General features: G+C 38.5%; 1 protein-coding gene across 6 annotated transcripts in view; it reads left to right on the forward strand.

Annotated features, from left to right (window-relative positions):
- The first annotated feature begins 11,927 nt into the window (after window positions 1-11,927).
- Window positions 11,928-26,010, forward strand: part of SUSD1 (sushi domain containing 1) — a 40,107-nt gene continuing 26,024 nt past the window's right edge. For 2 of the 6 annotated variants that reach the window (XM_005155048.3, XM_031054239.2), the window contains exons 1-7: window positions 11,928-12,063; window positions 13,789-13,920; window positions 15,617-15,772; window positions 16,447-16,599; window positions 17,879-18,055; window positions 20,150-20,329; window positions 22,312-22,491. In XM_005155048.3, the coding sequence (XP_005155105.2) occupies window positions 11,985-12,063; window positions 13,789-13,920; window positions 15,617-15,772; window positions 16,447-16,599; window positions 17,879-18,055; window positions 20,150-20,329; window positions 22,312-22,491 (1,057 nt within the window). In that variant the 5' untranslated portion in view covers window positions 11,928-11,984. The remainder of the gene's footprint in view (window positions 12,064-13,788; window positions 13,921-15,616; window positions 15,773-16,446; window positions 16,600-17,878; window positions 18,056-20,149; window positions 20,330-22,311; window positions 22,492-26,010) is intronic. The other 4 variants (XM_031054236.2, XM_031054237.2, XM_031054240.2 and 1 more) reach the window with 4 other exon arrangements.

Genomic DNA, 26,010 nt, shown 5'->3' on the forward strand with positions numbered 1-26,010 from the left:
ATTTCAGATTTGTGTATATTTTAAAGATTCTGCTTCTTAGGGAGATTTGCTTTTACAGGACGTGCGGACAAGCTTCAGAATTAACAGTGCATCTTAGTGTTTGGTTTGCAGAACAAAGGCACTAGGTAAGGCTAGTTTATCTCAATCAGTAGTCTGCCTTAACTAATTTAAAGCAAACCCATAACCCCTTGTTTATCATAATCAATTGTTAGTGAAGAACCAGGACAAAAGGAGTAATTCTTAGACTTTGTGATTGGCTCTTTATTACCTGGCTGTTAAAGCACAGTTGCATCTCATTTCTTGGTTCTCTGAAGCAAATATGAGCAGTGATACCTGAAAAAAAAAAACAAACAAAAAAACAAACCCCAAAACAAAAATGAAAAAAACGTGGGAAAGAATGGGATTGTTCTACAGATTCTTAGTGATGTAGGTTGGAAAGGATCCTCTGGAGGCCTTAATACTGACTCAAAGTTGGATTAGTGCCAGCTTTGAGGAGTTGCTCAGGGAATTGTCCAGTTAAGTTTTCAGTATTTCCAAGAATTGAGATTTTACAAATTCCTTATTCTCCTCACTTTTCCAGTGCTGGACTGCCCTCATTTGACTGCCTCATTTTTTGTCTGATATGCAATTAGGCTTTAAACATACCGTGTCATATGACCGTTGACTTTTGTCCTGTAGCTGTGCAAACTTCCTGTGTGACAAGAACATTCTGGCTCCATTTTCACTATACAGTGGCCTTAAGTTGTTGAAGATAGGTTCTAATTTCTTTAATACAAGTTTTCAATTTCTGTTTAAATTATTTGTGAATCATAGTGTAACCTGGAACTTCTACTCTAAGCCACTAGTGGTTATATCCTGACTACAGTTACTGGCATGGTTGAGGGCAGAGTTCTCTGTTATGTATGTATTATATCCACAAATGGTCTTTGGGTTACCTCTAGCTCTGTTTTTTTTTTTGCGAATTCACCCTTAGTTCAAAGTGTACAATAGCCTTTTTAACAACCTAGGACCAGCTTAGTGCCTTTTCAGATGACCTGTGATTTGTTGCATAATGTTAGAACTTTTGTTTCTTTGAATTTCTTCAAAGATCTTTGAACATCAGAAGAATTTCTGAAACTTTGGTTTGTAATTTGACTTTCTTGCCTTGTCTGCTGGTCCTGTTAGCTGCACTTATTTTTTGTGCACTGATTTTATGCCCAAGATGTTCCACATACCTGAGATTATTTGCCTACATATGACACTTTACGATTACAGAAGGCAAACTTGCCTGCATGCTGAGACTATTCACGTCTCTGATAATACTGCCACTGTGGTTTGTGTAATCAAGTATCTTGCCATCCTCTGATTCACATCATTAGGAAAGTGATGAGATTTTTCTTACAAGAGATGTGGACCTACTTCTTGTCATTGTATGCTGTTAGGTCATACTGCTGTTTTTCAAATGAGAGGTCAACTGCTTACAGAATTAATTGTTTTCCCTTTACCTTTTGCCCTTTATGTTATCTACAGCAGAACTACATTTTCTTTGTATTAACTTTGTCTTCTAGCTGTCTTCTGAAGATTTGTTTGCTATATGCAAGATGGTTTGCCTGTTCTTTTCAAAGCAAATCTGAACAGTTAAGGATTGTAAATTATTTCAAGAAAGAACGGAGAATTTCAGAAGTATTTATGTTCAGAGTTTATTGTGAGGAGGGGGAGTGACGACACACAAAATTGGACCAAAGTCTATGTGCCTTCAGTAGTTTTAGATGGAGAGTTTTTTTCACATCTACTGCTGTCTTAAGTCTAATACATATTATTTTCCCCTATAAGTTGTATATTTACACTATTAAAAATGAATGTCTACTGACTATACAAGAAGTGAATTACAGCTGTTTCAGCTTTTTTTACCATTGCAGTTTTATCTTTTGTACCACAATATGCAAGAATCCAAGCATGACCCACCTATTTCTAACTTTGGATAGTAATAACATGTTGTGCCTGGAGCAGTCCTAAAGAAATTAAATGCTTACATAGATGAACAAAGATTTTACCTTAGAGGGTAATTTTGTTGCTGTAAGCAGGTTTTCAATTCTTGGAAACTGCACATTGTTTATGAGTGGGAAGCCACCTCAAAAGATCATCTAGTCCAACCCCCCTCCTCATTCTCTGGACAAAGACTGATGGTTCTGGTTTTACTGAGACATCTTCTGGAAGACCTCTATTCTATCTCATGCTCATTTCTGATGGGAAGAGCCAATGCAAAGTGGCCTTTACCTGAGATCACTATTGGTAGATGAAACCCAGTGGAAAATGAGTGTGAGATAAGAAAAAGATTAATGGACTACTTTTAGTGCAGTATTAAAGACATATAAAGCATGGCTAAGAATTGCTGACATTCCCTTATTTTACATGATCTGTTCCCTTTCAGTTTATAAAAATATTCATCTAACCCAAGAAAATGCTGTAAATATTTATAACATCACATTTTGTGGTTTTGTTGGTTTTTTGTTGTTTTTTGTTGTTGTTGTTTTTTTAACCTGGCAAAAGTGTTCTGGGGAACAAATGGAAAAGTAAAGTGTTTTATATAAAAAATAAAATGTATACTTTAATAAGCAACAGCTTTAATTTGTAAAGCATCTTTGTGTGTCATTGCATAAAAAGCATTCCATGGCTGTTGATATGACTTAGAACTGAAAAGAAGATGTAATGTTAAGAAACCTGTTTTCTGACTAGGTAGTGTCAGAATTAACCTTAATTATTTTTTTTAATGCTGTTTCTTTTAGTGTATTTCCTGATTGCTTGGTATCTATACCTAACTCTTTTCCTAACTCTAGTTGTTGTAGCATGCCTTTTAATAAATGTCATTACAGCTGTGCTCTCCTAAATTTTCCTGTGTTGTCTATTTCTATGGGGTTTGGTGGTATTTTGGGTTTGTGGGGTTTTTTCCTTATAATTGTGCAGCTAATAATCTCTTATTTTCTGGGTTTTTTTTGGTTTTTTTTGTTTGTTTGATTTTTTCTTTAGCATACACAGCCATGTAAGCAAAAGCTATTTATCAAAAGTATTTTAAAAGGACTAATGCACATCTTGAGTGACAGCTGAAGTTCAGCCACATCTAAACTTTCCCCTGAGCAGGGTAAAAGTTCTCATTTTCAGGAGGATGGAAATCTATTCTACAGCCATGAGCCAATACAGCAGCTGAAGATTGCTTTGTTCTTTGAGACTTTAAGACTTAGGGCCTCATCAGTTAGAATTCTTTATTTTACTACACCATACTCCTTTCTAGCCTTAGGATTCAAGTTTGTATCATTCACACAAAGACTTTAAAAACCTTACATAGTGGCTGAAAAAATGGTTTGCTGTCAGCATTCTGCTTCCCAATTTTCTTACTGATCAATTTTCTTTCATATTCTTCTGCTTGTCCTTCTCTGTGTTGCACAACACTAATTTAGACCATTTTATTCTTGCACCCAAAATTCAGGATTGATGGTAAACTGGCAGTAGTCTAAAGCAATAGATAGAGGTATGTGGGGAGCGCAGTGCCTCTCTGAGCTAAAAATCTCAGTCAGTCTGGCAAAAATTTATCACTAAGTACAAGCCCAGCAGATCTCGAAGCATCTGAAGTCTCATATATGTCTCAAGGCTAGGACTAGAGCAGTGAGCAAATCTAGTGAAAACTATGCTGCTACCAATCACTGAATGCAGATGCTTTTGTAGGGAGAAAAATCTAATTCAGTTTAGACTGGATTTGAAGCTTTCAGCAAAATGCGTATTCTCCAATTGTGCAAACTCTTGATTTGCCAGAGAAAGTGTGGTAGGAGAGTGGAATTCCTGCTTCTTTTACTCCTCAACCAAAAAGTAAATCCCATCTCAAATTCTTGCCTGCTGCACCCCTGTAATATAATTGCAAGTAATCATTTTTCTCTAAATAGTTAGTATAAGTGTCCATCTTGCAAAAATGAAAAATCACTTGTAAAAGCATAATTTTTCTGGTACCAGAATTTGTTGTTACTTGCAACCTGAAACAGAAAGGTCAGTAAGTGGTGGATTTGCCATCAGATAAAATCTCATATGGTTTGTATCAGTGCCAAAAGATTACTTACACTACAGCCTTGGGGCTCACCCATTTACGGAGCTGGACACAAGATACTGTATTTTTTAAAAATCTTGCATTTTCTTAAGTGCTCTCAGATATTTGGGCTTGAGTTCTTCAGAGTGTAGCAGGTGAGTACAGGGATGTGAAACAAAAGATATGAAAGTGGAAATCGTGGTAGAATACATAGGTGAGGGGAAGCATGGAGTAGAGGCAGAGGAGAAGAGACCTTGAAGTAAATCCTCTCAGAGACTATTTCCAGACCAATGCTTTTGCTGTCAACCAGAAACACAGCTCAGATGCTGCAAAAAAAAAAAAAAAAAAAAAAAAAAAGCAACAGAAACTGTCCATTGACAATGAGGACAAACCTCTTTAGGATACTGTAGGGTAGCAACATGAGTTGCTTGACCCCAAAAGAGCTCGTATAAGGAGAATACTACTTTAGTCTCAGGTTTACTTTAGTTTAATTTACTTTATTAGCGAATAATACTTTAGTCTCAATCCTTAGTATTTGATGCTTAGACTTAATCAGTTTATCCAGGTAATGCTTTTAGGCCCTGTTGTTTATTTCCAGTCTGCTTCAAGTACAGCTAGCCGGTGTCTGTCCAAGAGAATTTTAGCTTTTAATCCAAGCGTTACAAATTATTTGGTTGAAAAGCAATGGCATACCTTCTGTGGCACCTGCATTAAATGTTCTGTGTAACATATTTCTAGCTATGGATTAACTGGTTCTCTTCTGTGTCTGTGATGTCCTTCTGTGATGAAGGGTTTGTAATAGATTTTATTGAGGGTTGTGTGGGTTTTCCTCCCCTCCAGAGGCCATCTTGGTCTGAAAAGCCACATTATTCTATGCTTGAAACTTTAGAGGACTAACTGAAAGATATTGCATAATGCTGCAGGTTCTGTGGTTGGATGCAGGCTCTATTTCTACTCTGCTATGGTGGTATCTAGTACGCCCCTAGAGCATGTATTTGCAAACATTTGGTGAATAAGTATCACTGCCTGTAAAAATAAAAAACAAGACATAAGGTTATTTCAAAAGCTAAGGAAAGAAGGATAAGCCTTCTGCTCAGTTCTATGAATTCTGTTGATTATCTGGGAGGAACTCTCTGCAGCTCCATGAATTATTTTAGTCATTGCAGTGTGGATGGGTGCTTGGAGGGAGGATTGTAGGTTCTTTTCTCATTGAAACCTTTCAGTAAAGACTTGACAAAAAATGAAATTATTGGGTTTAGTTCTTATCAAAGAACATAGCAATGTCGCTGGTTGATTTTTCAGCATTTCTAAACCATTCTTTCCTTCCCTTCCCTCTTATTTTCAATTGGCTCCCAAAGCCAAATTGCCCCAAAGCAGTATGAGATCTAACAGTAGCAATAGAGTGCATCAGAATTTCTGTATATGCAGATTTGGCTCATCTCAACAGATTTCGAAATATCTTGTGAATTGTGTAATTAAGGTTTCTCATTTTACAAAGCTGTGAAAGCAGTTTCTCTTTAAGAGCACAGTAAGTTTCTGAAACAGGTTTGCTACCTAAGTACTCTCTTCTATCACATCTATTAACTGAAAGTTATTTCTACACCTTCCTTCACAAAGAAGTTTGATTGTGTTACCTTTGGTTACATGGTTATTTTCCTTTTGTATGTTCTCAGTGTGACTGAATAACTTCAAATTCTCTCTTGCTGAGGCTTTAATTATCTTGCAGAAAGCATAAAGGGTTCACTCTTTCCCTATATGTGTTTCAACAAGCTCATTCTTTCTCAGAGCCTTCACTGGTCTATCAGATGATGAACTAATCGAAGATTTTGGAAGGAGACCTATCCCAGTTGCTGAGTTCCTTCTGCTTCAACAGTAAATGACAATACACTCTGTTTTTGAGTTCTCAAGCTTAAGCATCTCTCAGGATAAGATCTTTCAATGTTAATTCAATCACAGGGATACACAACACTGTGATTTTTGATGCTAAGATCTGTTAATGGCATAAATGTCTTTTTCCTTCTTTCTACTGTCGTGGTTTAAATTAAGTCCCCCAACTTCCGGAGAGTTAGGAAGGAAAATCTAAAGAATATAGTTTCCACGGATTGAGATAAGAATGGTTTAATAGTTAAGGCATAATACAGAATTATTATTGCCATTACTACTATAAATAATAATGATACAGCAAATAATAAATGAAAAGAATATAATATCCCACCGGTCACCGACCCGTAACTCACTCCACCCTGCCTGGCTGAGCACTGCGTGCTTCCTCTTCTATTTTTTTCCAGAGTTCTACCCTTCTAGTTTTTTCTTTTTTAGTTGTATTCTGGGCATCACATGCTATGGTATGGAATACCTTATTGGCTGGGTCAGGTGTTCTCTTTCTCCTTCCTTTCTGCCTCCCCTCCTCCACCTGGTTGGAGCACGTGTTCAGAAAAAAAATTTTGAATACCCTTAAAATATGCTTTCTATTAGTAATTGTTTCTAGTCTATAATTTAAAATATAGTACTGCACCAGTTACAAGAAGGAGAAAAATGATTGTTATGGCTGAACCCATGACATCTACTCTGGGTTGGCAATGTTGGTTGCAACCTGCCTGTCACAAGATGGCGTGGGCTAATTTTACTTTCAGGGCATGCTATCTGTGCTTGAAAAATTCCCAAAGAACTTCCTGGAACTCTTTATAAACCCCTTTATTCACCACTCAGTGCAGGACTATGGCTGCTGCTTGTGTAAACTGTTTTTCTTTGAGTAATGTGTTCTATTACAATGTATCTTCTGCTGTTACACAAGCTGTTTATTCTGTGAACCTTAGATTCTCCCAAATTTATATCATGGGAAGATTTCAATTGTAACTTAGCTTTTATTTTGATGCATTAGACTTTAATAAAGGCCCTTGAGAAAAATTTTCGCCGTCATGTTGCTACCCATCAGCAGGAAAATAATGAAAAAATTGCTTCTGAAGGGTCAGACACAGCCATAAGATGTTACCACCAGCATCCTCTCTTGCTGGGGTATCTTGATCACTTAACTGTCTCATTTAATCTAGCGAAAAATTACATGTTTCTGGACAAAAATGTCCTTCAGAGGCTGCTTAGAAAAGCACAGTTAATATGCACAATATTTTAATCTCATGATAAGCTGCAAAGAAACATGCAGCCATTGTATTTTTTATTGTGCAATAACAAATGTTCAGTACTAGACAGAATTTAAACTTCAGTTACTGTGGTAAGTGGTCTCCTATTGACAATCTATTTCTGAATAGCAGTATTACTGATCATCTTGGAGACTCTTGTGGGAATATTGTAAACTGTTTGAAATAAGGCTGTCAGCGTTGCAAGTAATACATAAAAAAAAAAAAAGACTAGATGACCTTCTATTTCCCTAGAAATGTCAGTCATGTGTCTTTACTATGATTTATGATAACATATGAATGTCATAATCCAGGGTCTCTTTCTCTTCTGATTTCCAGTAACTGTAGAAATAATAGTTAATACCTAATTGAATTTTGAGAGACCAGACAAAAACTCGCACTTTTTGTATGCCAAAAATTAATGCATCATGTTATGAATCTGAAACCCAACTTGTCCTGCTGGACTTGTGCTCCTGGAGTCTAAAACCACAGTAACTTGTGGTACTTTCTAATTGAGGTAACAACAGTTTCTTTAAAAGCGAATAAACAGCACATGAAAGCTGGATTGCTTACAAAACAACTCAGGGAGAGAAAGTCAAGGTATTTACTAGGAAAGGTTTGATTATTAGATTCTTCCCATCTTCTTTCCCATTTCAAAGTGTTGATGCAAACATGAGGTTGACAGGTGGCAAAATACAGTTTTGGTCTGCAAGGAAAGAAGCTGTGGGTAAAGGATGTCCAGCTGCCTGGACAGCATGAGGAGAACTGTTTGGTTTAGAGTCTCTAGTCAGTATTTGGGTTTCCCTTCTTATATGATGTATATGGAATTTTTTATTTTCATAGATAATATACTTTGACAAGTATCACAGCATTAGGTTGTTTTTTTTTTGGAGGTTTTTTTTTGGTGGGGGGTGTATACATATATATATTTTACAATCTATGAAAGGGGTACTGTTACTCTGCCTCTCTCTCTTAACTATTACCTTCAGTTAGCATAGCCCTCAAAATAATGGCACAGCTTGTATACAACAGCATCAAACAATCAGAAGCAATGACTAGTCAGCAGCTTTCTCACATGATATTGCAAGATACAGCAACATTAGGATACTGCCCCATAATGTGCTAAGTCTTTGGGGTTTAAAATTGAGACAGATTGTAGTGACATCAAAGCTTCTATCAGATGAGTTTACATTGCATCATTTCAGGCCTGCTTTTATGGTATTAAGCCTGAACACACTATGTAGGAATATTATCCCAGTTTTACAATTAAGGGGGAGGGAGAAGCATAGAGAAACATGAAGCGGTTATCTTATCAAAGATTACAGAGAATTTGTGGCAAAGCTCAGTTTGGGCTCCTACTCTATGCTAAAACCTACAGATAGCAGCCCCTTTGCTCTGTAGAATCACTCTTCTGATTAGCAGCAACTGTCAGCAGGCTTTATCACCTACCATGCTCTTGCTATGAGATGTACATGGCATGCTCTGATGTCTGTTTCTGAGGGAGAAACATTCAATATTTAAGCTTCAAATTCAGGTATTTCTCAGTTCAATTCTTTTGCAGAAATCTCATTTCTTTTTTTTTTTATTTGACTTCATTTGTCAGGAGTTGAAACACCTGAGAGTACAGAAATGCTGCCAACAACTCAAGCAGTAACATTTTCTTTGTATCAAAATTCACTACAAGAGAATGCTTTCTTCTGCACCATATTTACTGAAGCATTTCCATTAGAAGCTAAAGAGGGTCAGCCAATTTTTCTGTTATTTCTGCTTCAACAATTGCTGTTGCTTATTCTGGAAATTAAGAGGATAACCAGACACCAGTTATTAATCTGATTCACTTTAAATAGGCAAGAGAGGCAGAACTCAGAGTTGCAGTTACTCTTTTCATTGCCAGCTGGAAAGAGGTACCTACTAGCAAGCTGTTTAAGAATGCAGCTTCATTATGAATAGCTGAGAAATCTGTTAACAAAGATGAATTACATTTATTCACTCTGGTTGAAGATGTTTGTTGTGTTTTTAAAAATATGTTTGATGAAGGAGTCATTAGTAGCAAATATTTTGCCTTTATATGTCAGAATAAGTAGTGAAATCTATAACAAATATTCTTGCAAAAGAATGTGATTTAGGTGACACAGTGACATTCACTGTCTGTAAAGGAGACAGAACAAATCCAGATGGCTGAGGAGCTGTTTAATCCTGCTTGACTAGTTTTGATTTTCAGTTACCTTAATTTAAACAGCTGCAAGGAAAAACTACACAGGAAACTTCCAAGTGCCTCTGGATGAATTAAGTTACTTTGACCATCAGGACTGTTTTCTTATCACAAAGAAGAGAAATGGAAGCAAAAACTGGTACAGATGTCTTCTGGGTAGAGTGAGACTGAATGCTAACAGGAACAAAGGAAATACTGTAATTACAAACTAGGTACTTGAAGTTTGACAGTGAAAAGATTCAAAATCTTATCCTATCCAGAACAGAGAATTTATGTGGACATTATCCTGTGTTTTTATACTAGGACACTAACCTGTCCTACCCTCCTAAATCTTTAATTCTCTTCCTAAAGGAATTAACTCAGGACCTGTGCAGGTGACTTCAGAGCAGAAGTGATCTGTGACTCATTTCAGTGGCTGATTCAAACCTTTGTCCAGATCTTGAAGGGTGTTGGGAGTCTGTTGTGAACTGAAAAAAAAATACTTAATTTAACTTAAATTTAAGTTGAACCTTAGATTACCATTTTCAGACTACAAAGAGAGCAAAGTAGTTGAACAGATTTCTTGGGATTGCTGTGAATTCCACATCACCGCCACTGTAAACAGCAAGTCAGACAAGTATGTCAGGAATCACTTAAATAGACCCTGTATTGTCATAAAGGAAAAAGACAGAATAAATGACCTCTCAACATCTTTAAACCCTTTATATGACTGTGCTTTAAAATTAGACATGCAAACAACATATACATAATTTAAAGGGGCCTGTTTGAGTAGTTTAATTATGTGGTTCTGAATAATGTCTTAAGCAGCAACTAATCAGCTGTTGAATATATACTAGACTGGAACAAAGCAAGGAGTTCCACTCTGGGCCATGTATTTTCTTCAGCTGATACACTTCCTTGTTACTTTCTTTAAAGAATGTTTATAGTACATTTTTTAACTTTTCTCTTTATAATATAAAGAGGCTTGCTGCCAAAATTATTTTCCTGTTCGCTGTGTGTGGTGTTCGTAATTAAAAGCAGTTGCTCCCACTACTTTTTTGTGAAAGGAACAGCAGAAATTGCAGCTATTAGTGGGTCTGCAACTTGGTAGGATGCTATGAGAGTGAAAAAAACCCTCTAAACCACTTTTAATATGTGGTACAGAGTAATTCCTCTCTAAGTCATTCCTTATTGTGGTAAGCTATTTGCCTCCAATTTCAGTTATTTAAGATAGAAATATGCGGTACTGACATCTATAGACTGTTGTTCCAAAAGTAAGGTCAATTGCAATGTAACTGGCCACTGCTGAAGATGCAGGTCATTTTTTGGCCAGATCAAGGTGAATAAGGATAGCAGAAGCTGGTTAAAAATGTAGGCAGAACAATAATAAAAAACAGTGGCTCAGGCCAACTTACATAAATCAGTAAAACTGGTAGTTTTATGAAACTGTGTTTTACAAAACTGTTTTACGTCCATTAAAATCAGACAGATTGTTCGGTTTTTGTCATTGTAACTCTACAGACACAGCATAAGATGAGGTCATGTCACTTAAATGCAGTGCTGGTGGAGGAACTGACTGTGTTAACATTAAAAGGCATTAATGTAAAGCCAACATAGCACATGAGCAGAGCCTTGTGGGGAAGCTCTTTAGAGTGTACCAAGCATGCCTCAATCTACCTTTGTGTTAGGCTTCCCCCATTCATCTCTTTGGCAGTACCCTACTGTAGCTGTGATAACTGGTCAACTGCATTTGCAGATAAATCCAAGTTTCCACAGCTCTCTAAAACTGCAGCTCACAGACCTGAATGAGGACCCTGAGCTTCAGGAGGATCACCTTTCTTCTAGAAAACTCTTCAGGCAGCAACACTGCTACTCATTAAAAACCGAGTTTCTGGGATTTCTCTCTAGGGAAGGCCTACAAAGAGAAGTGTTACTTCAAGTACAAGGGCTGGTGGTTTACGAGGTTTTCATCCATTTGTAGCATGGGGAGCGTGCAGATGGTACCAGCAGCACTGTGCAGCAGTGTAGTAGAATTCTGGCCCTTCCAGATGGTAGGCCCAAGGACCTGCTAATGGTCACCTTTCCCTCCACACCACGGCCCGGGAGGTGCCGCACAGTCCCATTTGCTGCCCGGGCAGCAAGAGCCCACCACAGCTAAGCCCGCAGCAGCACAGCTGCCACGTCCGAAGAGAGCTAACCTCCCACATGCCATTCCCCCTTTCCCAGGAATCATAAATAGCCCTTCCTTCTGCTTCTCCCCCCTCCCGGGGTGACGGCCCGCTGCTGCACACACCAACAACCCTTATCAGCTCTGCCACTCGCCTGGCCGGGCAGAGGCGGTGTCCTGGGGAAGGAAAGGGGTTGTGCCAGGGCTTTGCGGGCAAGGGCTCTTCGGCCGCGGTAGGAAAGGGGCCTCGCCGCGGGTAAAGACGGGGGGGAGGGGGGGGGGAGGGGCGAGGGCGCGGCGGCAGTGGCGATAAAGGGTGCCCCCGCCCCACCGGGGTGCAGCTGGACGTCCCCTCTCAGGCTCCATCCTTCCACACGCGAGGAGGATGCGGAGGCACCGCATCCCTGCAGCACCTGGGGGCGCGAAGCCGGCGGCGGGGACATGAGCCCGGGGTCCGGCCGGGCCCTGGCGCCGCTCCTGCTGCTGCTGGCGCTGCTGCAGTGCGCAGCGCGGCGGCGGGGTAAGTGCGGCCCCGACCCGACTCGCTCGCTCTCGGTCTGCGAAGGGACCTCGGGCCGTGAGGGCGGTGTCCTGCGGTCGAGGCGCGAAGGGGCCGGAGGCCGTGGGCGAGGGGAGTTGCGGCGGAAGGGAGGTGGGCAGACCGGGCAGCAAGCGGCACCGGGGCGACGGCGGGGGGGCTCATGCGCTCTCAGGCGAGAGGGCTGGGCTGGACCCGTGAGGTGGCTTTGGTGCAGGGGTAGAAAATGGCGTGTTTCTGAGGAAAAGTGAGCCGCCAAGTTTGATACGTAGCGGGGGGCGGGGGGGCCGGGGGGGGGTGGGGTAGGGACGACAGAGGGAGTGGAGAGGGGAACCCCCGTGTTTTATCTTCTGGAGCAGAAATCTGAGGAGGACACTCCCATGGCTTATCAGAAGATTGAGGCATCGGGAGAAGGTTGTTCCGTTGGCTGTTTTTAAATTTAATTTTATGATTACGTTGGATGCAGTGGCATGCTGACGGGTTGCATTGTCTGTGCTTATGAGGTGCACACACACACACAGAAGTATATAAAACCATGGAGAGTTAGGCTTGGGAATCTATAATGCTTCCCACGAGTCTTAATGTACTCAGAAACGTGCTGTGAGGAGAGCTGGGACCATGCGTGCAGAGGGGCGGTGTTACCACACTGATAAATTTTGTGTGTAAAAGAAGCTGGCTAGAGTGTTCGTTGGCCTTCTCCTTCCAGTGATAATCATCACTGTGTTTAGACATCATATGAAGACGGGCAAAAATTGGTCATAACTGCTATATGCACAGGGAGGTTTGTATTCTATCCAAACCTTACCATCCATATTAATCTGAGCTTAGAAGAGTAAAAGAATTATGTATTGGGTCATGAGACAACAGCAGGTTGCGTGCTACTAGTTATTTCTTAAAAAATATACGAAGGGTGTAAGCATATGCATGTTATGTCTGCATTCAAGCTGTCTGTTGTGAGGTTTATCATTGGAAAGCCAGTGCATGTGTGAAGATAACAAAAAGAGCTTTCAGAAAATGGAGGGAAACGCAAACAGTACACTGAAAGTATGAATACAAATTAGGCAGTAAGTTCACATTTTGTTCTAGTTTCTTGTATATTTATAGCTGTATCAAATTGTGGTAAATTAGGTTGTGTATCATATGATGGTAAACTACTTCTAATATAAATTAGTTTCTAAAATGATGTTTCTATAAGTAATTTTATTCCTGGCAGCATTCTCAACATTGGTTTTATGAATAGCATTTTTACCACATACATATTGATGATACAGGTAACAAATAGATTGGTAAATAGCCCAAAAGTCTATGTGTAAATAATAGAAACAAAATAATAGAATAAATGAAGAAACAGAAATAAAAAATGGGAAATAAAATTAATATGGAGAAAAGATTTTATAATATTGGATAGAACTATTTATTATATGTTTCACAGGCTTTAGTGACAAGCTGGTTTGTTTATTGTAAAAGAATAGATAGATGAAAAAAAATGTTCAGTGAAGTTATTTTGTTTAATCCTTTCTTTTATTTTTTATCTTTGAATATTGTGGCTATGGTTTTCCTGCAAGTTTGAAAAAGAGATGGGAGGAGATAGGATTTTATTCTATGTGTTTTAACCTGGGTTGTATCTCCAGTTTAAATTCTGTGCCAGTTACTAGTTAGTCTGTTAAAAATAATTTAAAAAGCAATTTTGTCTTTTTGTTCTTAAAGCAGTTGTGAAAAGATCAGTTCCAGATGTCTGTGCAACTTGCCACGTTCATGCTACGTGTCATCAAATTGAAGGAAAAAGTGTCTGCATCTGTAACTATGGATTTGTAGGCAATGGAAGAACCCATTGTCAAGGTAGGCTGCCATTTTGTAAAATGGCAAGAAACCATGTACATTCCTAAAATGCTTTTTCTCAAGTAATACTACTGAATTGTTCAAAGTGTAGTAAAAGCTATATCAGCATTTACAAAAAGTAAAATGTGTGTGGATGCTTTTGACATTTTTTCCTTTTTTTCCATCAGCTAACCGTGAGCTGTACTGGTTTTTGCTTAGTTGCTTAACTGTTTTTTTCAGTTTCTGCTATATAGTGAAGGATTTTAGTTAATTTTGTCTTGATAAATGTAGGGTTGAATCAAACAATTACTTTTAAAATACATATTGGAATGGTGTAGTATTTTTTATCCTAATGTCAGGAAAAAAAAAAAATAAATCAGTATGGTGGGCTTCAGCCTATGCATCATTGAACTGAAAGCTAGACAATAAAACTGACAATTAAAATTGTCAGCACATCTTTTGCTAATTTTTCCAGTTATGTCAAATTACTGGCTAACTGAAAATTCATCAGTTGTGTGCTTAATAACAGTGTGTGTATATACACAGATTTCTTAAGTGCAGATGTCTTGTTACATGGAAAGTTCAGTGGTTTTTTTATTACTGTAGCTGATGGTGTCCTTTTAATGCTATCTCATACGTGAGAAATCAATGGGTGATGTCAAACATTGTGTCTGAGTGTATGTAATAGCTTACCCCTTCTTAAAGGGGAAGGTCCTCCACCTCTGATCTCTTCCACTCCATCTCCCCCCTTCTTTCACAAGCAGTGGCACCCTCTTGGGCCTTGCACAGAGTTCATTTACGTCATTATTGTGGAAGAAGACAAGCTGCATACTTTGCCATGTTAATTCTCTGCCAGTTGAGTGAGTTGGTAAGAACAGCACGAGCTCCATCAAGTGCTGCAGACAGTGCATTATGTAAGGAAAAGCAGAATTAAAGAACACTGGTTTCACTCTTTACTGCAAAAATACCAGATCTGGAACAAACGTTCTTATTAGTAAAATGTAATTATTTTAATTTTAGTTATTAATTTTATACTATGGTATAAAATACTCTCTCCCCTGCAAACCAGAAAAGAGGTAGACTGTCGTGTTCATTTTTGTTTGATTTTATACATATGTTTTGCTTTGAAAGATGTTAAAGTAAAAAGTACATACTCCATATGAAGATGCTCCATATTCAGTTCCTCCAGTATTCTTCGTGCACATCATGGAAATAATCATGGCTAATAAAAGCCTGTACAAGCCTAATTAGATCTCTACCATTATTTAATGGTCAAAACTTTTCTCGTTGTTGCAATTGTCATACTAGTGCTTTCCTACTTTTTTTCCAGCTCAAATTAATTTACTTTAGACTGTAGATGAGGCCCTCAGTGACATGATTTAGTAGTGGTCTTGGCAGTGCTGGGGTAATGGTTGGACTTGATGATCTTAAAGGTCTTTTCCAGCCTGGTTGATTCTATGATTCTATGAACACGGCTTTCTGGTTTCAACAGCTCTCTGGTGAGCTTAAGCTGTGTCATGAAACTTTATTCACATCTGTTCCACTTAGGGACAGCAGCCTCTGTTGGTCCAAATAGTCCAGCTTACTAGCGGTGTTTACATCCCAGATAACTTGGAAAAATAATAAGGGGAAGTCTATTTACCCAAGAATGAGTGAGGAGGGGAGGGTATTTTACTTTTCTTAATCTCTGTCTGATGTGTTTTAAATGTGCTGACAGATAAAGATGAATGCCAGATTGGAGCCAGCAAGATCTGTGGAAATCATACACTGTGTCATAATACACACGGAAGCTTTTACTGTGTTTGCCTTGATGGATATCGAGCCTCCAACAACAACAAGACATTTATCCCCAATGATGGCACAAACTGTACAGGTAGACATCACAGAGTCTTGAGCACCAGGAATCCAAAACTATTACAACACAGATCCTTTTTCCTGTCACTTTGGAATTTACTTTTTAAAACTGTATCACAGCACTTCCTGTTCTGCCAACACTTACTTGACAATTAGGTTCTAGCAGCTGTGAAACAGTTCTATTTTGAATTATTTTCTATGTTACAAATCATAGCTTTCCAGTCACATTCAAGCAAGAATGTTCCCGAAAGAAACTAGATTAAAAGAAAATAAGGTGATACTTATCTTTCCCCCAGAATGTCATATTTGTGTTTAGAGTAGAATATTAGCTAGTTCTGTGTTACAGTAATGAACTGTTGTAACTGATTAAGATATTTGCAGGTATGGGATTTTTGTGGGGTTGTTGTAGTAGGAGATGACATTGGAAAATGTTTGTCTTGTCAAACAGAGAGAAAAAAATTGGAAGATAGCTAGATACAAAATTGTGAGTCTCCTCCTTCCAGATGCTGGAACGCTAGGTAATGATACATATTCCTTTGTTTCTCAGAAGAGCCATCAGAAGCTACATAGAACCCTTCATGGAGTACTGTATTTGTTTTAAGTTTGGGTGTTACATTAATTAATTAATTAATTAAAAAACCCAAAACCAAACAACCTGTTATGCAGTGCATATATTTTTCTCTGAATTTTTAGATATAGATGAATGTGAGGAGTCTGGGCTGTGTGGTCACAATGCAAAATGTGTGAATACTGAAGGAAGCTACGAGTGTTACTGCAATGATGGTTATAAATTAGAAAATGGAGAGCGTTCTTTTCATCCAGATGGGAATACAGTTTCATGCAGAGGTGAGAGTCTCTGGATGCTCTTTTTACTAGCAGATACAATCAGATCTTCCATGATATAGTAATACCTGCTCTGACCTGGGCTTTTAAGTCTGCAGAGCAGAAGCCCTCTGTGGGTTTTGCTTGCTGTATGATTTTCTTTCTTCTTGGTTTCAGTTTGTTCTAATGATGTCTGAATGGTAGAGTTGACAGCAGATATGATTTCTACAGGCTCTCAGAAGTTGAACAGGTCTGCAGGGTCAAGGAGGCTTAATAATGCCGTGAAGGTGATGTAGGTAGTTTCTGAATAGGAAGGAAGCATGGTATAATCCACTGGCTTATAAAATCACACTGCATGAAGGGAAAGGGAAGAGAGGATTCATAGCTGGTGGGAGAGTTCAGATGAATGGAACAAACCTAGGGGATAGTAATAATAACATAGTAGTTTCACTATTCATTACATATTCTGCCAGCTGCTTAAATAAGCTGTTCTGTTTATCTTGCCATAACAACAACAAAAAATTCATTTTGAAACTTCTTCTTTTCCTCTCTAGTGTAGGTTTTCACAGATGCAAAGTGCTAGCAGTGAAAGCTGTAGGTGTCACATTATTTAATGAAGCTCACATGCTTCTATTATATCCAGCTCTCATTCCTGAATTATTGTAAGAACCATCAGTAAAGCTCACTGCCTGTAGCTTGTCCAGTTTTTCCAAGTGGACTTTTCCACTTCATTTTGGCAAAGGTGCTGACAGCCTGGCTTATCTCACCAACATCCCCCTCCACATGCTGTGGTAAAGAAGTGTGTCTGTAGTGACTGTGTTGCTTGGACAAGGAAGCCCTGTCACAGGCAGGAATGTAACTTTTTTATGCAGGCTGGCTTAGTGAGGCGGAGCAATTGAGAGGAGGACCATTTAATTTCAGCCTTCACTTTTCCCATGCACAGGGAAATGAAACTCTGCATTGGGACCTTAAATTTTCATCTGGTGTTGAAGGACTATTTATCCATTGCTGTAGCAAGACTAGCACACACAGAGCATCATCACACTGTAGTGTCTCCTCTTTAGTGTTGTGAATGGCTCCAGCTGTATGTTAGTAAAGGTGTAGCTCAATAAATGGGTCACTGTGTTTCTCCAGCTGTGGCCAGTAAAATTTTTCTGCTCTAACCTTGTACCCCTTTGGCAACCTCTCAGATTCATCCGATGAGGCATATTTTGCGATGTGACCATCAAATTCAGCTCATTTTAAAATGGTCTTGTGTTGTGATTTTTGTAGTGTGAGATCTTCTAACATAGTCTCTTTGCAGAAATTGGATGTGGTTCCCCTCCTGAAATGAAGCATGGCTACGTTGTGGGGAACTACAGCTTGCTACCAGGAAGTGCGGTTCATTATGAATGTAAAGAAGGGTTTTACAGCAATGAGGGAAAGTTCTCATATTGTACTGCAAATGAAACTTGGGAACCTGCCACTTTAAGCTGTAAAGGTGAAGAACCTTAAGTCTTTCTTAAATTCTTCATTAAGCTGGTTTATGCATGGGGAAGTGTGTTAGTGAAAGACAGTCTGTTTCCTCAATTCAAACGATAATTTCTCAAAATCTGGCTATTTGAAAAGAAAAAAAAAAGAAGAAAAGAAAAAGGTTATAAAATGGTGTTACCTTCTCTTATTAGTGAGTGACATTTTTGATGCGGGTCTTTCCATTTTTATAGACACTGCCATGTGTCCTTCTACCTGTGAACCAAGGCGTAGAAAACAAGTAGATTTCTGTAGCCTTTTCTTTCAGGGAACAAGCCACTGAGTTGGAAAGCATTAGTGACCTGTCATGAAAAGAACAATTTTTATGACAGCTTATGAAGTTTTTCCTGAAGGTTGTCTGCAGATGCAAAAGAGAGGCATCATACCACCCTTCATCCCTGGATAGCCTTCATGATTTTAAGAGCATTTGTGCATGAGCAATTGCTTTTACATCTCTGAATTGTTAAGATTTCTGAGAGGATCTTTAAAACTTCCACTTGCTTTGGTGTTCTAACTGCCCATTCAGTTGAAATATTTGTTCCTTACAAGTGCAGGAGTTTGTGTTCCTGTGAGGAGTTACAAACTCTGTATATTAGTTAAATGACACTTGGAAGTGCTAGCTAATGGAAGGTACACAGTATATAACAATTCTATAGGGCAGAATGACATCCTGAAAATCATCACTTAGTGAGGAGAGCTCCTTCTTCCTTTCCTCAAGATACAAAAGCACTCTTGGTTTCTCATTCTTTCGTGGTGTCTTTTTTGTTTCTTTTGTTTGTTTGTGTGTTTTGTTTGAGAGAGGATAGAAATGTAATGTTTTTATGTGTGTCTCTGGGAAGTTACAGGCTTATTTCTCCTTTGTGTTGCAAGTTCTTTTCCTGGATTTCAGTTAAGACTTCTCTTTTCATAAAACTAGCAAGTCTAAATTTTTATTTATTTATTTATTCTAAAATATTAGTAAAGGCACCTTTAAATAATTCTTTAGACTCTGAGAATGTTTCTGATAAGTCTTTATCGCTTATTTTTACCCTGGTCAAGTGTAATGTCATCCTTTTTAGGAAAATCAGTAAGTTTCTCTTTTGTCTTTCTTTGCATAGTAATTTAGGACTTTATTTTATGTAGTCATGATGAAACTGGCCACTGAAGGTAGGTCAGACTTGGTTAGATGTGTGACCTTATATCAGGGTACTGTAAATGGAGCAGATCCTCTTTTTTTGTTTAAATACAAGTGTATGGCTATACTCTGTCTTTTAAGGTTATAGCTTCCTTTGACTATTAATAAAGGAATTGTTTTGAGCTGGAAAGTCAGATAGCTTAATGGGAAGGTGTAATGTATGTGAAGAAGTGTAGTTAAACTGTTGAATGTGAGGGCTGTGTCATGTTAACATGAAAGCCTTTTAGATGGTGGCTTACCTTAGAAAATGGACAGCATATCAAACAAGCTGCTTTTTTGTGCTACTCGACTTTTTTGTTTTAGGCACTCGTAAATGACAGCTCTGCATGTTTGTGGGTAGAGAAACTATTACAACACATTTTGAACAAATGTAGACTTTTGGTTTAACAGGAAGCTTTTGTGTTGTATGTTGTAAACTTGTGTGGTTTTGCATTTCTCCAGTCCTTGTGCCCTTTTTAAAATTTCGTCATCCTAAAGGCAGTTTCTGATCACCTGCCTCCCTCTGACTGTTGATCACTGCAAATGGTATAGAACCAGCTTTCCACCTGTAATCAGGTTTGTAAAAGCAGGAGAATCCTGACTTTTTGTTCTGAAAAAAAGGACGTTTTCGGTATACTAGCAGCTAAGCTGAGGAAAGAGTCACAGATTTAGCATGCCATTCTGAGACAAAAGCATAGAGAAGTTATTTTATATGGAAGCAGCTCTGGAGGAGCTAGGAGTAGCTACAGCACTCTTGGTCACACTGGGGATGTCACAGAGAGCATCTGGGGAGTGTTAGATTGACACAGAACAGGGTTAGTTGGTTACAATGAAAGAAATATGGGAATGCAACCGTCACTACTTCTGCTGCTTGAATAATAAGTTTATCTTCCTCTTTCTTCTTCTTCCTAGGTGTTGATTGTGGGGTTCCACCATCTGTTTTAAACGCACATCCAGCATCTGTAAGTGGGACTACATATGGAAGTGAAGTTACTTACAATTGTGTTCATGGTTACTTTATGGCAAGTGGCAATCAGACTGCAGTCTGCAATGCCAGAGGACAATGGGATGGTACCGATCTGGTGTGCAAAGGTAAATCAAATCTGCCTTCAGATTTACTTAGAATAGACACTGTTTCAGACACCAAAATAAATAGCAGTTGCCAGTTAGACACATCCTCTTTTTACATTCAGAAGACCGCTTCAGGAATGTTTAATCACAAAACAGAAGCCACATATTAAACAGTCTGGGCTTTTTTTTAACCTGTGTTGCTAATGAGTTTGCAATAAATCGTTAAGAGTTACCATTCTAGCGACAAAATCCCAGTGCATGTCAGACATCAGGATTAACATGAGATGAAAATTCATCCTAAATTGCTGCTATTTTTTTAGCTCAGTATCAACCAACTCTGTGGTTGAAGACACTACTTGGAAATTGAACCACCATTAGCAGTTACTATCCCAAAAAATTCCATATTCAGATAGTTTCCAGTTGCAAACTCTGATTGCTCAAGCAAGCTATTGTTACTTGACATGAGTCCTAAATCCTTTGTGTTACTATGATCTAGAAGAATGTAGCCCAACAAATTTCTTGATGAGAAGAAGCTCAAAGGTACACTTAAAAGTGGGTTATTTTGCCCAACAAGATTTCCACTGTATTTTTACTCTGAACTGATACTTTGAACTAATGCAACCTCAGGATCGTTCATCTTTAGTCAGTTTTTATATTGACACAACTTCACTTTTCTGTTCACTGGGTGCTTAATAGCTTTTCAACTTGATCCAGCAGGGTCGAGTCTTCAATTTATTGCAATCACATGTAGTGACTTCTTTTGAATGTGCAATGTGTATGTTACAACCACTCTCTATTTTTAGAATCTTCTCTAATATTCTTATTTCTGGGTCACCAGTCCAAATAGAAGGTTCACTATGTTACACAGAAACATGTTTCTGCTTTCCAGTCTAATTAGAGGGTGGCTTTGGGCAGGTAGCTGGAGTTAAGCAGCAGTAATCTTTGTATCTCATCATGTACTGTCCTTCTAGAATTTAAGCACATTCTTTGCATGTGCATTTATTATCCTAAAGCTTCTTCTGATGATTTAGAATAGATACATACTTTCATACATTGGTGTATGAAAAGGGAGGTAGTCATGATGGTGGATGCATTGCCTGTTGCAAAACATATGTTTACTTTTAAAGGTTGTACATGTCACAGTTATAAAATTCAGGTTTTATGTCTTTTTCTTCTCTTTTTTGAGTTAAATTTCAGAATTGCTTAGGATTATTTATTAAACATTTTTAAAAGCACAGCATATAAGCTGTAGTGAAGGTAAGGTTTTAATTCTTACATTGTTTACTTCTTATAAGGTGAGTGATGCAGAATCTTTCATTTGGGTGGATTTGGGAATTTCAACCCTAAATAATATTCATCCATTTGTTTGTTTTTTACTCTTTATTCTGTTTCCTTATTTTATGATGAAGGCCTTGGAAACAGCTGAGCAAATTTTTGATTTATAAGTACATTACTCCAGCTTTCTAATTACCTCTAAAGTGGTCTTACTAACCCCCCAAATATGCCCTCATAGGTGTTCTTTCTCATGTCTGTGCAACTTCTCCTGTTTTCCAACGCTTGAATTAAATCCACTGGCAAAGAATCAGTGGATTCTGTTCTTGATGCTGTTTTTCCATGTTACCACTTGTGTAATCTTTCAGATCTGTGATTACTCATGATAGGTAAAATAAAAGAATAAATAGCATGTGGGAGTTAAAAGAATGTTATGGGACAATAGATGTATTTGTAAAAATTTGCTTTGAGGTCTTTGTTCTCTATTTCTAAACAGGACACGGTTCTATTTTATGGCTCATCTTGAAGGATGAATGCCCCACCCTGCTGGAAATTCTCCTCTTACAAAATCCAGGGTTCTAAAGGGCTGGCCTGGCTTCTAAAAGTCACTAGAAGTGAAAACAAGTGAAGTGTTACTTGTTGGAACAATTAATCTCTCTTCCTTCAACACTTTGATATGCCATACTTGTTTTAATTTTCTGGTTTTGTTACCCTCTTTTTTTCTGTTCCAGAAATAGACTGTGGCAAACCTTTGCTGATTCCACATACAGAAATGACCTGGGACAACTCTACCACCCTAAGGAGCAGAGTGTACTATCAGTGTAAAGAAGGATATTATTTTAATGGAGGCAGGAATTTTTCAGAATGCACAATAGATCAGTCATGGGAGAATATTACATTCATATGCAAAGGTACATATTACTGTAGGAGGCTGGTGTGGGGTATGCTATTTATATATTTTCACATTCCTGTTCTGAAGGTAGGAACAGGAGGAAGGATGAAGGCAAGAAATTCCTGCCTAATTTACCATGTAGGGCATGTGGTGGTACTTTTGTGTGGAAAGGTCACAGAAGAGAATGTTAAGCGTGCAACATTTTCTAGTGGGTGCCAGAGATCTTTCTCTAGTTGTCTTCTTTTTTATTTCAAATTGAAAGGGACTAATGGAACCGGAGTTACACTGCTTCACTGAGAACCTTGAACTTTAAAAGCCAGGGGAACTATATGAGCAGAAGACATTTCATAATATTTTGTTGTGAGCCTTAATACTGTGTAGTGCACTGTGATGAAAGTAGGGGCAGTGGAATTCAAAACTCCTTTTTTGTTTGGTTTTTTTTTCCCCCTTCTCTCATAATGCCCTAAGTAAAATGTGCTAAAGTATGCCTTTCCAGTATCCAGTTGTCTGAATTTCAGCCCAGAAGGATTTTCTTAGAAAAGAATCAGTTCTGAGAAGGGAGACCTGTAATGAAGGTGGTGTCATACTGTGGGCTTGGAAACAGGATATACTAACATTTTAATAACAGCAAAAAAATAGCAGATGTTTTGGACTATGTCTGTTAATGTTCTTCTGTGTCCTTAGAAAGAGATGTCACAGGTCATAGATGACTCTCCATCTCTTGTTTTTAAGTAACAGTGCTGTCTTTTGTAGATGGCAGTGTTTATGTAGCTTTGTTATAGCCACATGCTTTTCAAAATGACTGGAAGTGTGTCTTTGACTGCTACCACTTCACAGACAAAGCCTTTACACAAGGAGTTGCTGCTTGATGCCTCTCTTGCCTCACTTGGTGTCTTGAGCATTCACTGTGTATATAACACATGTGACATCAAATAAAACGGGCATGCAGAAAAGAAGTTCTCTCACTTCTGACAGAGCCCTAATAAAAACGTAACTGCTGTTGTTAGAGGGCAGAATTTATATTTCATTTAGACAATTTGCATAGTTGTACTTTCTGAATTGGCTTTGAAGCCAGCATTGTGTAGAGTGGCTAAGTTGGTCAGGTGTGTCAGTCTTTGCAATACTGAGAGTTTGGTCTTGAGCACTCTGAAGCTTAGAAGGGCTTCCAAGCAGAGGGCTTCTATAGACTGCATTCACAGGATTTCAGCAGGACCTTTGCCAGAGGCAAAAATGTATACGACAGCTCTAGCTGTTGGATTAAAGGCCCGAAAAAGGGTTATGGGCAAATAGAATGGGAAAAAAACTTTTAAAAGAATAGCCTAACTAGGCCAGGCTCTTATTTAAAAAAAAAAAACAAACAAACAAAAAAAAAACACCCAAAAAAAACCCAACTAAAACCGAAATATCTGGTTCATTGCATGAATTACTCTGCTCCTGGTTGTCTGCTGGTAACATTTTTAGACCAAAGGAAGTAGTAAATCATTAGCTATCTGTTTGCTCCTTCCTGAATGACTGTCTGCTTGCTGCTTTGCTGTTTCTTTGTGGATTTCCTCTGTGTAAAGTTTGGGGCTGAAGGTGAAAGCCTGCTGAAATTTTACGATCCTAGTTAAAATGGAAGCAAGTATGTTACTCAAAATGTGAAAAAAATCATAAAAACTTACCATGCTGCCTTAGAGGGCATGAATATTGAAGATATGTGTTTGTAAAATAAAATCTGTATGTGTTTGCAAAAGCTCCTGTGCAAGAGGAGTTTGCCTGTGTGCTAGGGAAGAGGTGCCTTAAAACAGTCTGGGCAGAAATTGTATTTAAAATGTTGCTTGTGCTCATTTAATTTCTCTATCTGAACATAAGTGTGGTACATGTTAATAGCAGATGGCATTTGCAGCATCATTCCCAGTTTTCACAGAATTGAACTGGCAAAACATACAAAAAAAAGCTAATATTTGGATTTTATTTTTTCCTAAATTGCATGTATGTGTGGGGATTGGTGGGAAGAGCTTAGTAAATGAACTTGTACATGTGGATGCTCCTTTAGCTACTTGCAGAAGATGAAATGTTAGATTGGAGCTGATTCATCTGATTTCTGATAAATACCATCTTCCCATGCAAGTCCAGAAATATCACTGATAAAATGTATCTCAGGCTGAGGTCAGTCGTAGTTAAGGGCTCTTTCAATTGAGGACTAGTGGATTGTATATGTGGAAGAAGTCATGTGGTTTTAAACATAAAGTTTGAACATAAAGTTCTCTCTGAGTTCAGGTTTATTTCTGAATCAGCAAAAAATAACACTGGTACTATGACCTAAACTTGCAGAGGCTAAGTGAAGGATTAAGGTTGGTTTTCCTAGAACAGGGTTAAGGCAGAAGAGCGTAACACTACAGGCATTAATGCACTGGCTGTAATTACTATAATTTTCCCACTTGCTCATGCACAGAGAGAGGCCCTCCTTCCTAGCAGAACTTTTAAATGTGAAGTAAAGAAGACTGAGACGTTCACTCTGTGTTTTCCTTCTTAGAAATAATCTCTTTGGTATTCTTAACGTCGACTTTCTTAACACTGTTGTCCTCTAATAGTCACTGAGACCCTTTGACGCTCACTTTCTGCATTCTCCCATTGGTGTTCTCTTTCCCAGTACCTGTCTTTCCTCGCCATTTGCATCTCTGTACCCTCTCCCAAATTTGCCTTTCAGTATTTGACTCCTCCAGGATCTTTTTACAGCCTTCTGTTGTGGCCTCCTGGCATTTTCATGTTGTTTCTAGGACTTTATCCCTTGGCATGTGAAAGAGCCTGAGGTTAACATGGAGGTCTGTGGAGCAGCAGTGACATCCAGTGGCCTTCTCGCTTAATCAAAAGCTGAAATTTCTAGTGCTGAAGTATGGGTAAATTGAGGGTCTTCAGTTCTCCCATCTCATTTCTGAGTCTGAGTGAAAGCTCTTAATGAAGATCAGGTATGTTGAAGACCCATCTGCTGAAGCCAGGCAGGTACAGAGAGCTCCCAGGCTCTGTAAGTCCCTGGTAGTGTTAGATTTCACAGTAGAACTAAACTGTCAGAAAACCTGTGTACCTTTACGTGCAAAAATAGTTCTTTCAGAGATACTTTTGTGCTGTTACTGGATACTGTGTTTAATTTATTGAGATTAGTTTTAAACCAGACACTTACTGTACATTTGATTATCCATAGTGTATAATCAGTAAGAGTAAGGGAGAGAAAGCAGTCTCCTTAGAAAGTCCATAATGTTATAGTGTTTGCTCTCTGCATGCTTTTCATCCTCTTTCACTAATACCCTTTTAGAGTGGAAACTTCCGAGGAAGAGTCTGCCAGGTGTTCTTTGGATGTATAGTAATTGTATGGTGGCCTTACCCTTCTGAAAGTTCAGAAAGCATAACAGAAAAATTGATGTAGATACGGAAAAAAATTCATTAGTTCTGCCTTCTTCCCTCCAAGGAGACCACTTTGTAAGATTTTTTTCCTTGCCTTAATACATGGCATAATCACTTTTTTGTTGTTTGCTGCTTTATTTTGCCTTTTTATTTTTTT

Source organism: Melopsittacus undulatus, chromosome Z (genome assembly GCF_012275295.1).
Source record: "Melopsittacus undulatus isolate bMelUnd1 chromosome Z, bMelUnd1.mat.Z, whole genome shotgun sequence".
Taxonomy (NCBI): Eukaryota; Metazoa; Chordata; class Aves; order Psittaciformes; family Psittaculidae; genus Melopsittacus; species Melopsittacus undulatus.